The sequence below is a fragment of the Saccopteryx leptura genome, chromosome X (assembly GCF_036850995.1).
Source record: "Saccopteryx leptura isolate mSacLep1 chromosome X, mSacLep1_pri_phased_curated, whole genome shotgun sequence".
NCBI lineage: Eukaryota > Metazoa > Chordata > Mammalia > Chiroptera > Emballonuridae > Saccopteryx > Saccopteryx leptura.
The window spans coordinates 22516054-22531688 of NC_089516.1; the positions used below are offsets into that span (position 1 = coordinate 22516054).

Genomic DNA, 15635 nt, shown 5'->3' on the forward strand with positions numbered 1-15635 from the left:
CGCCCGACTGGGATCCACCTGGCAAGCCCACCAGGGGAGTGATGCTCTGCCCATACGGGGGGTCGCTCTGTTGCAACCAGGGCCATTCTAATGCCTGAGGCAGAGGCCACAGAGCCATCCTCAGCACCCGGGCCAACTTTGCTCCAATGGAGCCTTGGATATGGGAGGGGAAGAGAGAGACAGAGAGGAAAGGGAGGGGGAGGGGTGGAGAAGCAGATGGGCGCCTCTCCTGTGTGCCCTGGCCGGGAATCGAACCTGGTACTCCTGCACGTCAGGCCGATGCTCTACCACTGAGCCAACCGGCCAAGGCTTCGAACTGCCTTTTGACCCAGCTATTCCACTTTTAGGAATATACCCTAAGAAAACCATAGACCTGCTCCAAAAGGAGAAATGTACTGCCATGTTTGTGGCAGCACTGTTCACAATAGTGAAGATCTGGAAACAGCCCAAGTGTCCGTCAGAAGATGAGTAGATTGAAAAGCTTTGGTACATATATACTATGGAATACTACTCAGCCATAAGAAATGATGACATCGGATCATTTACAATAACATGGATGTACCTTGATAACATTATACAGAGTGAAATAAGTAAATCAGAAAACACTAAGAACTATATGAATCCATACATAGATGGGACATAAAAATGAGACTCAGAGACATGGACAAGAATGTGATGGTAAAGGGGTTGAGGGGGTGGGGGGGAGGATGGGGTGAGGAAGGAGAGAGAGGGGTGGGGGGGATGGGAGGGGTACAAAGAAAACCAGATAGAAGGTGACAGAAGACAATTTGATTTTGGGTGAGGGGTATACAGCATAATCAAATGTCAAAATAATCTGGAGATGTTTTCTCTCAACATATGTACCCTGATTTATCAATGTCACTCCATTAAATTTAATAATAAAAAAATTATTGCCTGACCTGTGGTGGCGCAGTGGATAAAGCGTCAACCTGGAAATGCTGAGGTCGCCGGTTCAAAACCCTGGGCTTGCCTGGTCAAGGCACATACGGGAGTTGATGCTTCCAGCTCCTCCCCCCTTCTCTCTCTCTGTCTCTCTCTCCTCTCTCTCTCTCTCTCTCTCTCTCTCTCTCTGTCTCTCTCTCTCCTCTCTAAAAATGAATAAAAAATAAATAAAAAAAGATTTTAAAAAAAAATTATTATTTAGATTCACATAGAAAGCCCAAATTAAACACAAAATAACAATAATAATATAATTAGTAGTGGAGTAAGGTGTGACAAAGATTAAAAATAATATATTTATTTATTCATTTCATAAATTTCATTTTACCTTTGATTAAATCCTGCATTTTAATTCCCTTGTTTGTTACTTCAGAAAACAAACATATAACATAAAGAGAAAAAGTGCCAAACAACCAGAGCGTGAAAAGGTTTCATTGGAAATATCTTCAAAGCAGTTTTATTGGATTTTGTCAGATATTATTTCATATATTTATTAATATTTTAAAACTCTTATTTTTGAGTACCTCTTTTATTGTTCTTATTTCAGTATTAAATGCAGGAAGTAATAAACTACCTTTTAATATATCTTTTTTTATACTTAGAATGGTCATTAGGACAGAGAACCAGCTGTTAAATTATTTGAATCCCACCACTGATGGTAGGTACAGTATATGAAAATGTGATCAACACCACTAATCATCAAGAAAATACAAATCAAAGCCAAAATCAGATATCACCTCACACCTATATGAATAGCTATCATCAAAAATTCAAATACAAACAAATGTTGGTGAGGGTACTGAAAAAAGGAAACTTTGCACACTGTTGGTAGGACTATAAATTAATACAGCCATTTGAGAAAACAGTTGAAAAGCAGTTGAAAAGATTACTACACTGCTACTTATTACATGTTTCAACAATATTATCCCTGTGTATACATCCAAAGAAAATAAAATCAATATCTCAAAAAGATATCTGCATACCTATGCTCATTTCACCATTTATTCACAATAGCCAAAGAAATGTGCTGTAGATATACAGTGGAATATTACTTAGCCTTAAAAGTGGAAAACATCCTGTCATATCGGACATTAATGAACCTGGTAGATATGGTTCTTAGTGAAGTAAGTCAGACAATGGAAGGTAAATACTGCATAATTCTTCCTATATGAGCTATCTAGAATTGTCAAACACATAGAAACACAGCGTAGAATGCTGGTAAGCAGGGTTTGGGCAAAGGGAGAAATGAGGAGTTGCTGTTCAACAGGTATAGTTTCAGTTATGCAAGATGAATGAGTTCTAGAGTCCTGCCGAAAAACACTGTGCTCCTATTTAACAATAGTGTATTGTGCACTTGAAAATTGAAGAGAGTATTCCCATGTTAAACATTAAGCTGATTAAGTGCAGATATTTAGAAAAGATAATGCTTATCATGTTAACGGGTATGTAAATGGTGCAGCCATTATGGAAAAACAGTATAGACTCAAAGTATCCCAAAAAATGAAGTCAGTCTCTTGAACACTACCCCCGGCCCTCAGCTCTCAGCTCACAGACATGCTAGACAGCCCAGCCACAGAGGAACCACGGACTCCTAACCCATGGGGTCCCACGGAGCCCAGTGTCCACTGAGCTCTCAGGCACCCCGTACTGCCCTGTCATAAAGGCCCCTAAATTCAGCCATTGGGGTTTTGGGGAGGCCTGCAGTAGGCACCCAGGACAGCCCTGCCTGAAAAGAACCATGGACTCCAAGCAGTGGGATTCCCAGAGCCGAGCCCTTGGCTTTCAGCCCTCAGGGATCCTGGAAAGCCCTGTGGGAAAGAACCCTTCCTCCAGCCTTTACAGTCCTTTAAAACTTGGTACCAGGTTCTCAGCCCTCAGGCGCCTTGGACAGCCCCGCAGGAAAGGACCCACCGACTTGGCTAAGAGCCAGGGCCTTTTTCCACGCACTTCCCTTCCACTGTTGTCCAGTTGCCGGGTGCCGCGGATTCACAGGACTCGCTTAGAAACTAGGTAAGCCACCCCCAGTAGATTTAGCAGAAACCACCCGCACACATGACGAAAGTGCGCCCCCACTTATTCCCAGGCCCCTGGCTCTCAGAGGCCCCAGCAGGGCGGCCACACTGAATTCGGCCTGGAAGGTGTTAGCAAGCAGGCCTGGCAATATGGCGGTAGCCCCAGGTTTGTAGGTGGACATCCAGGTCTGAAGTGGGTTGAGGACGAGGGCCCTGAGTACTAAGAGCAGACCTTCCTCCATAGAAGGGGGCACATGGGACCCGTTCCTGCAGTCGGCTACAGGAGGTGCCGGGCGAAAGAAACAAAAAAAGCGAAGGAACATCTGCTCTGGAGGTAACTACTGAGTTGAGGGCTCCAGCCCACCAATCGCAAGCTCAGCAGATGTGGCACGGGGCTCAGCACGCAGGCTGAGGTGACCCCTCATTTCCTCTGCGGTGGTCTCAGAAAGTTAAGGTTCTTGCTTTAGTGGAGGAAGCCCAATTCACAAAGAGGGACACAGCCCACAGCAGGATTTGGGTTGTGACACTGGGAGAGGAAGGAGGACACCTCCCAGAGTGCAGGGGGCCAGGTAAAGTCCCAGCCCTGTTCGCACGCCTCACAGACATGGGCATAACGCCAAGAAGAGCTGTACTCAGCTCTGGCCGCGGCTCAGTGGAGAGAGCATCAGCTCAGTGGAAAGAGAATCGCAGGGCTGATGAATGACACAGGTTCGACTCCCACTTAGGGCATGAAGTAAACGCGACCATCTGCTTCTCCCCCTCCCCATCTCTCCCTCTCCTCTCCACAGCCAGTGGTTTGATTGGTTGCAGTGTACCCAGGCACTGAGTCAGAACAGTCTATCTAAGGTGGTAAAAGTAGTGCAGATGGGGTTGCCTGGTGGATCCTGGTGAGATGCATATGGGAGTATGCCTCACTGTCTCTCCTCTTATCCTCCAAAAGTAATAGTAATAATAAAAGTTTTTAAAATGTTGTACTCAGTTCTTCTCAGAACATCTCAGGGAGGTGACACATCAGGTCAAAAGGGGCAGCCTCAGGTCAGCAGAAAGAAGATTTCCCATTTGTGCCAGGTTTCACAGAGTCCGTAGAGGGCTTTGTGAATAGGCTACACATTAGCAATGGGGCCACAATGAATCCTGCCTGTTTTCCTCAAGAATTGATGTCGGGCAGGGGTGCCTATCAGGTCTTCCTGAGGCATAACACTGAAGTGAACGCCATGGACTGAGAGGAGAAATCATGACATTACCGTGAGTCCAATTATACCTTGAATTCAGATGCTATGTCAAACCAAGTACCTTAGGACCTAAACATGCTTGCAGCAGGCCTCACTCTTAGGAGACCAAACTTGGTCAGATAAAGTCAACTTCAGTTCCTCCTACTGGGTCTGGGAGCTTGGCTCTTACTGGAAAGGATTTCTTTCTCTGAGCCCAATTGAGGAACCTGAGTGAATACTCAAAGAATCAACCAAGCCTGAATAAAAGAGACATTAAAGCATCCATTTCAACCATGAACCCTTACTGGAGAAATCTCAGGGAGGAGATGTCAGGTTGAGCATGCCACCTCACTAATTTGTTTTAATTAGAAATTAAATTTAATGTGGTGACATTCTTCCATAGGAATGTATACGTTTCAGGTAAACATCTCAATAGTATTTCAACTATTGATTGTGTTGTGTGCCCATCACCCAAAGTCAGATCACTTTCCGTCACCCTATGTTTGTTTCTCTTTACCCACCTTACTTCATATCAGATCTATAAGAAGTAATATTAGACTGAGGGTATGGCCACCACTCAGCCAAAGGGTACTTGTCTTTAAAGTAGCCCAGGTGAGGCACGTGACTGACAACTGAGGATCCACACACACTCAGGACACAAAGAACTCCTCTAAGCTGTGAACACTAGCTTTGTCCTGATAAAGAAGTGGACTAAGGTTCCCCTCCACTTCTATCTCCTGGGTCCCAGAGAAAATAAAGGAGTCAGCATCAGAGTAGAAGAAGTGAGTGTGCCCATGCTAAGCCCAGAGTTGACAGGATAATACTGCAGATGAACCGACAGTACCCCACAAAAGGACCCAGAGTACATCACCTGCTGTCATCTGAGTAAGTTTAGATAGGGATGGTAGTGTACAGCACAGCTCACGCTTAAGATCGTGTGTTTCCCTATATGGTTTTTAGGGGACAGAATGTCCAGGAAAAAAGGAGCCTAGTGGGTTTCTAGGTTAATGTTCTCAAGATAGCCTGTAGAGCCTGCCTTCCGTAAAGTCACAGTGCAATCTACCTGCTGAAGGTGCTCATTTGTCTCATTCTCCATCTATCAGGTGTCCAAATAACCTGTCCGTTCACCCACACCTCTATCTGCTGTCCTGAACAACAGCCGTCATGCCTCGTGGTCAGAAGAGTAAGCTCCGTGCTCCTGAGAAACGCCACCAGAACAAAGCTGAGACCCAAAGTCCTGAGAGTTTTCAGGCGGCTGCAGGAGAGGAAGAAGAGGCTGCTTGCTCTTCCTCTTCTGTTTTCGGGGAAGCCTCCTTGAGATCCACTGGTGCTGTCTCTCTGCAGGTGTCTCCAAGTGCTCCAGACACCACTGGTGCCACTGCAGGGGTTTCATGCAAAAGATCTGAGGTAAAAGCCAGAGGCCGTGTTCACAAAAGAAAAAAGGCCCCACAAGCCTCAACTTCCACTGAGTTTTGTGACCTGGATCTTCTAACCAAGAAGGCGAGAATGGTGATGAAGTACGTGCTTTCTCAGTATCAACTGAAGAAGCCCATTAGAAAGGCAGAAATGCTGAAGATAGTCCACAAATGGTACAAGAAGGATTTTCCTGAGATCCTCAGGAGGGTCACTGAGAAATTGGATCTGATCTATGGCCTAGAATTGAAAGAAGACAAGCCCAAAGGTACCGTCTACAGCCTTACCGAAACTCCAGGTACTAGCAGTCTTAACAAGTGCTGGAGATATCCTATAAAAGGAATTCTGATGCTTCTACTCGGTGTGATCTTCTTGAATGGCAAGTGCGCCTCTGAAGCAGAGATGTGGAAATTTCTGAATTTCATGGGCGTCTATGATGGAAAGAAACACTTTATCTATGGGGATCCCAGGAAGCTTATCACCCAAGATTTGGTGCAGGAAGAATATCTGGTGTACCGGCAGGTGCCCTTCAGTGATCCTCCAGGTTATGAGTTCCTGTGGGGTCCAAGAGCCGAAGCTGAGACCTCCACATTGAAAGTGCTCGAGTTTTTCGCCAATCTCAATGATTCTGATGTTACTGACTTTCCAATTCTGTATGCAAAGGCTTTGAGAGAGGAGCAAGAGAGAGCTCAAAGCAGAGCCCAAGCTGCATCCACATCCACAGCTGGCCCTCCTTCCGAGGCCAGTGGGAGCTCCAGTACCACATCTAGCTGCGTCCCGCACCCTGAGTGACCTGGAGCTGGAGTCTTCACTTTTGCATTGAAAAGGCCTGTTAAGCAGTTTTCTAATATGCAAAATACCTTGTTGGCTTCTTTTTCGTTTGTTTGGTATTTTCAAGTAGTGTACTTTTAGAATATTTACTTAGATTCAAGATAAAGGTTTCAGAATATTACAGATATCACTTTTATTGCCATTTACCAGCTTAAGAGTATTATTTTTGACATTTAAATTGAAATCCTTCAATGACTTTTCTGATCCAGTGCTAGATAACATGGTTTGAGGATAAGAGTATCCACTGAGATGTGAAAAAACTTTGCACTAAAATAGTTGGTAGCAATAGGCAGTAGATAGGTAAGTAGATAGATAGATAGATAGATAGATACATACATACATACATACATACATACATGCTTTTTGACTATAGACATACACACAGATACATAGAATAATATTGGCTAGTTTTTCATATCTTTTAAATGACTGCTGCCATATGATATATTCATTTTGACTGTTCAACAGAGTGATTAGGAATTTGCATAAGTTAAAAGTATTCACCCCTTTAAGTCTTGTCCTCATCTGATCCTTATGTAGCTGTTGCAATGTTAATAACTCTATTACCTATATGTACCCAGCCGTATCTGTCACAGCGAAGATATGGAAGCAATCTAAGTGTCCATCTGTAGACAAATGGATCAAGATGTGGTGCATTGACAAAATTAGTCAATTGTTTGCCTTATTACATTTATTTTGTAAATTTGAAAGCTATATACCTGGATTTGTTTATGTTTTTCAAGGTCGTTTGAGAACATAAATCATAGTGAATCCAACCTGTTCGTTCATGGCTTTTATTTTTGACAATCAGTAATTGAGTATCAGCTCTTTGGAAATATTCATCCTTGCACTGGAGATGTTTAGGCAAAGAAGACCCAGCCTCTACCCATAGATTCTAGGAGAACTATCATTGCAGAAGAAGGTGCAGTACTCTAATTATTAAAGGAAAAAGTGAAAAGGAGTGTAAAGAGGGGGTGGAGGTAGCATATTACCTATTATCTTGTTTCATTTCTAAGCAGAATTTTGTTTCATGAGAAGGTTTTTTTTTTTCTCTAAAACATGACATATTTTCTAACATGACACAGAAGTAAGAAAAAATTCTCACTGGATTGATAATAACATCTGAGTTCAGAGACAATCACAGTTATAATGGGCATTATCTAGGTCTCAGTAAAAGTCAGGCTCAGTGAAAAATGCTTTCCATACATCACGTGTGTCCCACTGGACACAGAGTTCATCAGGGTCACTGTACAGGGAGAGCCTGAGGCTCGTAGAGTGGAAGCTTCCTAATGTGCAAAATCCATGGGTCTCATAGAGGGCAAGGCTGGAACTGGATTCCTGGTGTGAATTATGGTAAACCCACACTGGTCTACTTCCCCCACCCTGAGACACACCTTGTGCTTCTTATTTTAATTTTCTTGTCAGTACATGAAAATATATCTGAAGTGGTTAAAGGAATGGCCCTGTTCCCAAACTACTGGATTGGAAAACAGCCATAACAGGAAGAATGCCATTACAATTGAGAAGTATAAATAAACAAATGAAAGTGACAGTGTCTGTGACAGTATGATCATCTTCATTTCCAGTGTTCGATAATCGAAAAGATTACAGGTTCTCAAAGTTATCCAGGACAGCCTTTTCCCTATAGAAAGTAAGTCTATCAGAACAGAAGTTAGATGAGAATTCTCATCTAGATGACGAAGAGGAGTAGATAAAAGTATTTTTCTTCCCCAGACATCCCACCACCTGTTCGAAGACTCCTTCTTTGTGCTACAGTTTACTCCTACACAGGGATCCATTCTCTGCAAGTGTGTTGTGGCTGTTGCTTCAGATTTTTTGAATATGTTGTATTTATCAGAAAGCTTTTAATCCAAAATATAGGAACCAAGATGAAGTGGTCATATAGGGGGCAGAGGAAACCAACACCCCATGATGTCGGTGGTCACAGGGATACTTTCTCTATCTGCTCTCAGACATGAGGGTCTCAGAAACAACTTCCAGGCTGAAAATACTCTCATTCTTCAGGCTTCTCAGGGGACTAAGCCTTAGTCTAATGGCAAGGCGCCCAGGTCAGTAGAGGAAGGAGTGTCAGGTTCTCACAGAAATGTCTGAGCCTGACCAGGCAGTGGCGCAGTGGATAGAGCATCAGACTGGGATGCGGATGACCAACATTCGAGACCCTGAGGTCGCTTGCGTGAACGCAGACTCATCTGGTTTGAGCAAAGCTCTCCAGCTTGGACCCAAGGTTACTGGCATGAGCAAAGGGTTACTTGGTCTGCCGTAGCCCCACGGTCAAGGCACATATGAGAAGGCAATCAATGAACAACTAAAGTGCTGCAACGAGAAACTGATGATTGATGCTTCTCATCTCTCTCTGTTCCTGTCTGTCTGTCCCTATCTATCCCTCTCTTAGACTCCCTCTCTGTCTCTATAAAAAAAAATGTCAGTGATAAACCTTATTGAGGATGATGGCAGGACCCAGGCTGAACAGTAGGATCCCATAAAGTTCTATTCCAGTTGTCAGTGATGTTCAAAAATGTTATCTGTTTGAGGCTAACACTACAGTTCAATTCATGGGCCTGGAATGTGTAGATTTTGTCTCTAGGCTACAGTCTCAGATCACAGAGTGGAGTCCCTGGAAGGGTGCAAATTCCAAGAAAATAACTTGCATAAGACCCTGGCCTGTTGTCTCAGTGGTAGTGTTGGCCCAGGATGTTGATGCCCTGGGTTGGATTCCAATTAAGGACACACAAAAAAAGACCATCTGATTATACATCCCTCCCTTTTTCTCCCTTCTCTCTCTCTCTGCTCCTCCTGTCATTGCTCGAGTGCTTTGAGCAAGTTGGCCGTGGGTGTTGAGGTTGGCTCTATGGCCTGATGTCAGGTGTTAAAATACTTCAGTTGCCAAGTAACGGAGCAGTGGCCCCAGATGGGCACAACATCTCCCAGAAGGTGGTCAGCAGGGTGGATACCTGACGGAGCACATTCAGGAGTCTATCTCACTGCTGCTCCGCCTCTCTCTTAATAGAAAAAAAAGAAAACTAAATAACTTCAAAGAAAACCAGTTAACTCAGAGTTGACAGAGATACAACGAAACTCTCCTCTTCTGTTATCCTTGGGAGACACAGTCAAAGTAGGCGGGATCAAGTCCCCCTTAGATTTGCCTGCTTGGTCTCAGAGAGAAGTGAGGATTGATTTACAGACTGGATCTTCAGCAGAGCAGAATCCCAGGCATGACAGGGACATGGCTAAAACCCTGAATGAGGACTGAGGCAACAAAGTGCTCCACAACAGGTACATGTTTAGAATATTCTGCTCTGTAGTTCTAAAGAGGTCAAAGGAGCAGCTTCCAGACAAAGGTTACCTCATATTTCATGAAAAGGGGTGGTCTAAGAGACTTAATTCTGCAGTGAATGGGAGAAACCCCATAGAGCAGAGGGAGATACCCAATTTCTAATAGCATTCAACATGATAACATGGAGTAACATGAATGGACCTTTCCCAGAAAGAAGGAGGCCACTGAGAGCCCTGTCCTTGTCAGACCTGTGACTATGGCACTACTCATGGTGGCATGATGAGTCCTACTTTCTCCCAGAGATCTCATGGAGGTGAGGAATGTCATCCAAGTCGGCATTCACAGGTCAGCAGAAGTGAATTCTCCAGATTGTGCCAGAAACCAAGGTAAGGATGCTGAAGACTGAAAGGACAGCTCATCTCGTAAGAGTGGGGCAGCACAAACCCCATTTTGGGAGCTTGGACAGACCATGGGCTGCTGTGACCACATGAGGCACAGGTCACTTCTTCCTAGGGCATCTCAGGATATTGGGGGCTTAGTAGGGAAAGGATGAGCCTGGAAACAAGACAGAGGATATCTTCAGATTATGCAGGGATCAGGAGGAGGACAGTGAGGAGCACTGTGTGGACACACACCCTGTGTCATCCATGCTGTACAGGATCTTCCCCAGCCAGCTCTACGATCTCCCAGGAAGCGATGTCACCCAGAGGGACCCATCAGTTCCCATTAAAGCGTAACATGAAAGTGAGGGTTGGGTCTGTGGGTGGTGATCACAAGTCAACAAAGGGAAAAACACTAAGCCTGTGTGGCATTCAAATTGAGGAGCTGAGCTGGGTCCTTGAGTGATTCCATCCTTCATTGGGCCAGAACCTGCTGCCAGAGCTTTCATTCCTGTGCCTCCATAGACAAGTGTGGGCAGATAAGGTCAACTTTACCTCCTCCTTTTCGTTCACCGGGCGGTGTAAGCCTTACTATGAGGAGAGAGGCCTCAGGACAAGATGGAGGGCAGCCCCAGGCCATTTAGGAATCAAATTTGGGGACCTGAATGTAGACCACTGGGTTCATCTAACCATAAATAGGAGAAGAAGTAGAGGGTGGACTTACTGGACTGGGCATCTCTCAAAGGCAGGACCCTGATGAGACTAAGTGTAGGGCCCACAGCATAAAAAATATTTTTTCTGCTGTCATCCCAGGGACGCCCCTGACAAAGATATCAGGATGGTTTGAGCCTGGGAAGTCTCAGGGAGGAGAGGGCTTCGGGGTAATGTGGGTGGTCTCCCTTTTGCAGAGAGAGGGACTGGGTCTCTAACAAGGATCACCCATGTGAAGACCCTGAGTGTTATGAGGGAACCCCTCAAATAGCAGAGGTAGCCACATAGAGTTCAGTTCTTTTCCTATCCCTGGGAGACCCAGAAGAGCTGCCACTGCAGAGTGCACGAATTCTACCGTGTGGTTCGGGGAGAAAAGGGCATTGCACCATAGGATCGAACCCACGTCTGCAAAGAGAGGTGTCTTTTACACAGGTGAGCAAGGCGAGGACACTCAGTTCTAAATGAGGGTCTCTCTCACAAAGAGCAGGGACCTCACAGAGTTGCGGCCCTCTGGGCAGGCCTGTAAGGCCCGTGGAGTGCGCTAGCAGTGCGTCCTGACTGCCCCATTGATACTAGGGTAAGTGCGGACATTGATTGCAGCTGGACATATCGTGGGACTAGAGGGACGCGTCCAGGCTCTGAACACACAAGTGTGAGGACCTTGAGTGAGGATCTTGAGCCCACTGACTCTTGACAAACGGGGTCCCACAGAGCCCCGCCCTGCTCTCAGCCCTCAGGCACCATGGACAGCCCTGCCGGAAAGGACTTAAAGAATCCCAACAAATGGGGTCCTTCGAACACTGCCCCCAGACTTCAGCCCTCAGCTCTCAGGCATGCTAGACAGAGCAGCCAGAGAGGAACCATGAACTCCTAACCAGTGGGGTCTCACAGAGCCCATCCTCTGCTCTCAGCTCTCAGGCACCCTGGACTGCCCTATCAGGAAGGACCCCTAAATTCAGCCATTGGGGTCCTTGGGAGGGCCGCGCTCAGCACCCTGGACAGCCCTGCCTGAAAAGACCCATCGACGACAAGCAGTGGGTTCCCATGAGCCGCGACCTGGGATATCAGCCTTTAGCTATCCTGGAAAACTGGCGGGAGAGGACCTCCGCTTCCAGCCATTGTAGTCCTTCCAAACTTGGTGCCAGGTTCTCAGCCCTCAGGCACCGTGGACAGCCCTGCCTGAAAGGACCCATCTTTTTGGCTAAGAGCCCAGGACCTTGTTCCACGCGCTTGCATCCAACAGTTGTCGGGTTGCCGGATTTCGCGGAATCGCGCGATTGTCTTCGAGTCTAGGTAAGCACCCCACAGTGGGTTCTGCAGAAACCACACGCCCATATGACGAAGGTGCACCCCCACTTATTCCCAGGCCCCTGGCTCTCAGAGGCCCCAGCAGGGCGGCCACACTGAATTCGGCCTGGAAGGTGTTAGCGAGCAGGCCTGGCAATATGGCGGTAGCCCCGGGTTTGTAGGTGGACATCCAGGTCTGAAGTGGGTGGAGTACAAGGGCCCTGGGTACTAAGAGCGGACTTTCATCCATAGAAGGGCGCACATGGGAGCCACCCCTGCAGTCGATTGCAGAAGGAACTGGGAGAAGGAAACAGAAAAGCGAAGGAACATCCGCTCTCGAAGTAACTACGGGAGTTGAGGGCTACAGCCACCGACCACTCAGAAGCTCAGCAGATGCGGCCCAGGGCACAGCCCTCAGTGATCCCTCGCTTCCTCTGCTGATAGACTCAGAGAGTTAAAGGCTTTAGTTTGGTGGAGAAAATCCAATTCACAAAAAGGGACACAGCCCACAGGAGGATTGGGATTGTGACACTGTGAGAGGACAAAGGATCCCTCTCAGAGTGCACGGGGCCATGTAAAGTCCCAGCCCTGTTTGCAGGTCTCACAAACTTGGCCATATCGCCGTGAAGAGTTGTACTCAGTTTTGGCCGTGGCTCAGTGGATAGAGAATCGCAGGGCTTATGAAGGTGACAAGTTCCACTCCTAGATAGGGCACGGAGTAAACGCGACCATCTGCTTCCCCCCTCCAACTTCTCTCCCCCCTCCTCTCCGCAGGCAGTGGTTTGATGGGTTGCAGTGTACCCAGGCACTGAGGATAGCTGGGTTGCAGCTGTCAGTCTCAGGTGCTAAAAATAGCACATACAAGTTTGCCGGGTGGATCCTGGTAAGGGCGAATGCAGCAGTAGGCCTCACTGTCTTTCTTCCTCTCATGTAAAAAATAATAATAATAAGGAAAAACAAAAGTGTCGTACTCAGTACTTCTCAGGCCATCTCTGGGAGGTGACACATTAGGTTGAAGGGGAACCTCACCTCAGCAGAAGGAGGATCTCATGTTTATACCAGCTTTCAGAGAGTCCGTTGAGGGCTTTGGCAATTGGCCACATATTACCAGGGGGGCCACAACAATCCTGCCTATCTTCCTCAAGCACTGATGTAAGGCAGGAGTATTTAACAGATCTCCCTGAGGCATAACACTGAAGTGAAAACCTAGGGCTGAGAGAACCAATCCTAGATCAACACAGGGACAAATCATGACATCAGCGTGAGACTAATTATATCCTGAATTCGGTTGCTTTGTGAAACCAACTACCTTAGGACCTAAACATGCTTACAGCAGGCCTCACTCTGGCAGATCATGTTTGGTCACATAAGGTCAACTTCATTTCCTCTTATTGGTTCTCAGGGAGCTTGGCTCTTACTGGAAAGGATTTCTCTCATCGCCCAATTTAGGAACCTGAGGGCATCCTCAGAGAACCAACCAATCTTGAATAAATGAGGCATTAAATCATCCATTTCAACCAAATACCATCACTTGAGGAATCTCAGGGAGGACCTGTCAGGTTGAGCATCCCACCACAGTTCTTTTTCTTAGTTAGGAATTAAATTTAATGGGGTGGTGTTCATGCTTAAGAATTCATAGGTTTGGCCCTGGTCGGTTGGCTCAGCGGGAGAGCGTCGGCCTAGCGTGCGGAGGACCCGGGTTCGATTCCCGGCCAGGGCACACAGGAGAAGCACCCATTTGCTTCTCCACCCCTCTGCCGCGCTTTCCTCTCTGTCTCTCTCTTCCCCTCCCGCAGCCGAGGCTCCATTGGAGCAAAGATGGCCCGGGCGCTGGGGATGGCTCTGTGGCCTCTGCCCCAGGCGCTAGAGTGGCTCTGGTCGCAATATGGCGACGCCCAGGATGGGCAGAGCATCGCTGCCTGGTGGGCAGAGCGTCGCCCCCTGGTGGGCGTGCCGGGTGGATCCCGGTCGGGCGCATGCGGGAGTCTGTCTGACTGTCTCTCCCTGTTTCCAGCTTCAGAAAAATGAAAAAAAAAAAAAAAAAAAAAAAGAATTCATAGGTTTCAGTTATACATCTCTATAGTACTTGAACTATTAAATGAGTTGTGTTCCCATTTCCAAGTCACATCATTTTCAGTCACTATACTTGTTTCTCTTTGCCCCATCACTTTATTTGAGATCAAGGGGAGGTAAAATCATTAGAGTAAAGCCAGTAACCACATCCACCATCACAGCCGCCTGCTCTGTGCACGTTTGCATTTGATTCAGACCGACTGTAATGAAACAACAGAGCCAAGAACTGGTGGGCCATTACCTTTAATTCTAGCTTGCATCCGGTAGGCGAGAAATACACACAGGGGGAAAACACTTCCCTTTCTATTCAGGGCTCCCAAAGCCACTACCTCATCTGAACACTGTATTCCGAGAATCAAAGGCCCCACCAGCCTTATTCACCTCTGTTCCCCATCTTCTTCTCTTTGCACTAACTCTGCACAAACTGGCTACTCTCAGCACCTGCCATCTTGGCTGCCTCTCCTCTGCAATGCTGATGGCAGGGTCTGAGAGAGAGATCCCAGTTTCTGCCTTATTTTATAGTGTAGAATTAAATCCTTTAAGCCAATATACAAATTAAGAAGTCTCTGATACAAAGCCACTTATCTGAGGCATAAACGGAATTCCTCATGAGAGTGCACCCTCCCTCATGCAAAGGTCAAGGGTGTGGGGAAAAGCTTAGTTTTGAGAAGATCTTAGTATTAGAAGGATGTTGAAAAGATCTTAGTATTAAAAGGCTGGGAAAGGCTCAGTTTTAAACTAAGCCTTAGGCTATAAGGACCTTGCCAGTTTACAGCCTGTCTCCCACACCCAATGCAAACTATAAGTGAGCAAACAGATATAACATATTTACAAACTTATTTGACTAACAATTAGTCTGAGGCACCAGCCACATGTCAAAGGAAAGTAGACTTATAGGAAGCCAAGGCATGTGACTGAAAACTGAGGATCCAAACAAACTCAAGACACAAAGGACTCCATTAAGCTCTAAGCACTGGGTTTCCCGATAAAGAAGTGGACTGAGGCTCCCCTCCACTTCTATCTCCTGGGCCCCAGGGAGCATTAAGGTGTCAACATCAGAGTAAAAGAAGTGAGGGTGCCCATGCTATGCCCAGAGTTGACAGGATAGTACTGTGGTTGAACCGGCAGTACCCCACATGCCAGAACAAAGAGACCCACAGTACATCACCTGCTGTCATGTGAGTAAGTTTGGATAGGGATGGTAGCATGCAGCACAGCTCACTCTTAAGATCGTGTGTTTCCTCTACGTGGTTCTTAGGGGACAGAATGTCCAGGAAAACAGGAGCCTAGTGGGTTTCTAGGGTAATGTCCTCAAGGTTGCCTATAGAGCCTGCTTCAGTAAAAACACTGTGCAATCTACCTGTTGAACGTGCTCATATCATCTCATTCTCCATCTATCAGGTGGCCAAATAACCTGTCTGTTCACCCACAGCTCTGTCTGCTGTCCTGAACAACAGTCGTC

The 15635-nt window shown here is 46.5% G+C and overlaps 1 protein-coding gene across 1 annotated transcript; it reads left to right on the forward strand.

Moving 5' to 3' along the window:
• Positions 1-5347: 5347 nt before the first annotated feature.
• On the forward strand, positions 5348-6388 carry LOC136386240 (melanoma-associated antigen B4-like). The gene has a single exon (XM_066357738.1). It carries the CDS (start codon positions 5348-5350, stop codon positions 6386-6388), a length of 1041 nt encoding a protein of 346 aa, XP_066213835.1.
• Positions 6389-15635: the final 9247 nt, after the last annotated feature.

Excerpts from the sequence above, each read along its gene's own strand:
- LOC136386240 (XM_066357738.1), top strand. The coding sequence starts at position 5,348 with ATGCCTCGTGGTCAGAAGAGTAAGCTCCGTGCTCCTGAGAAACGCCAC.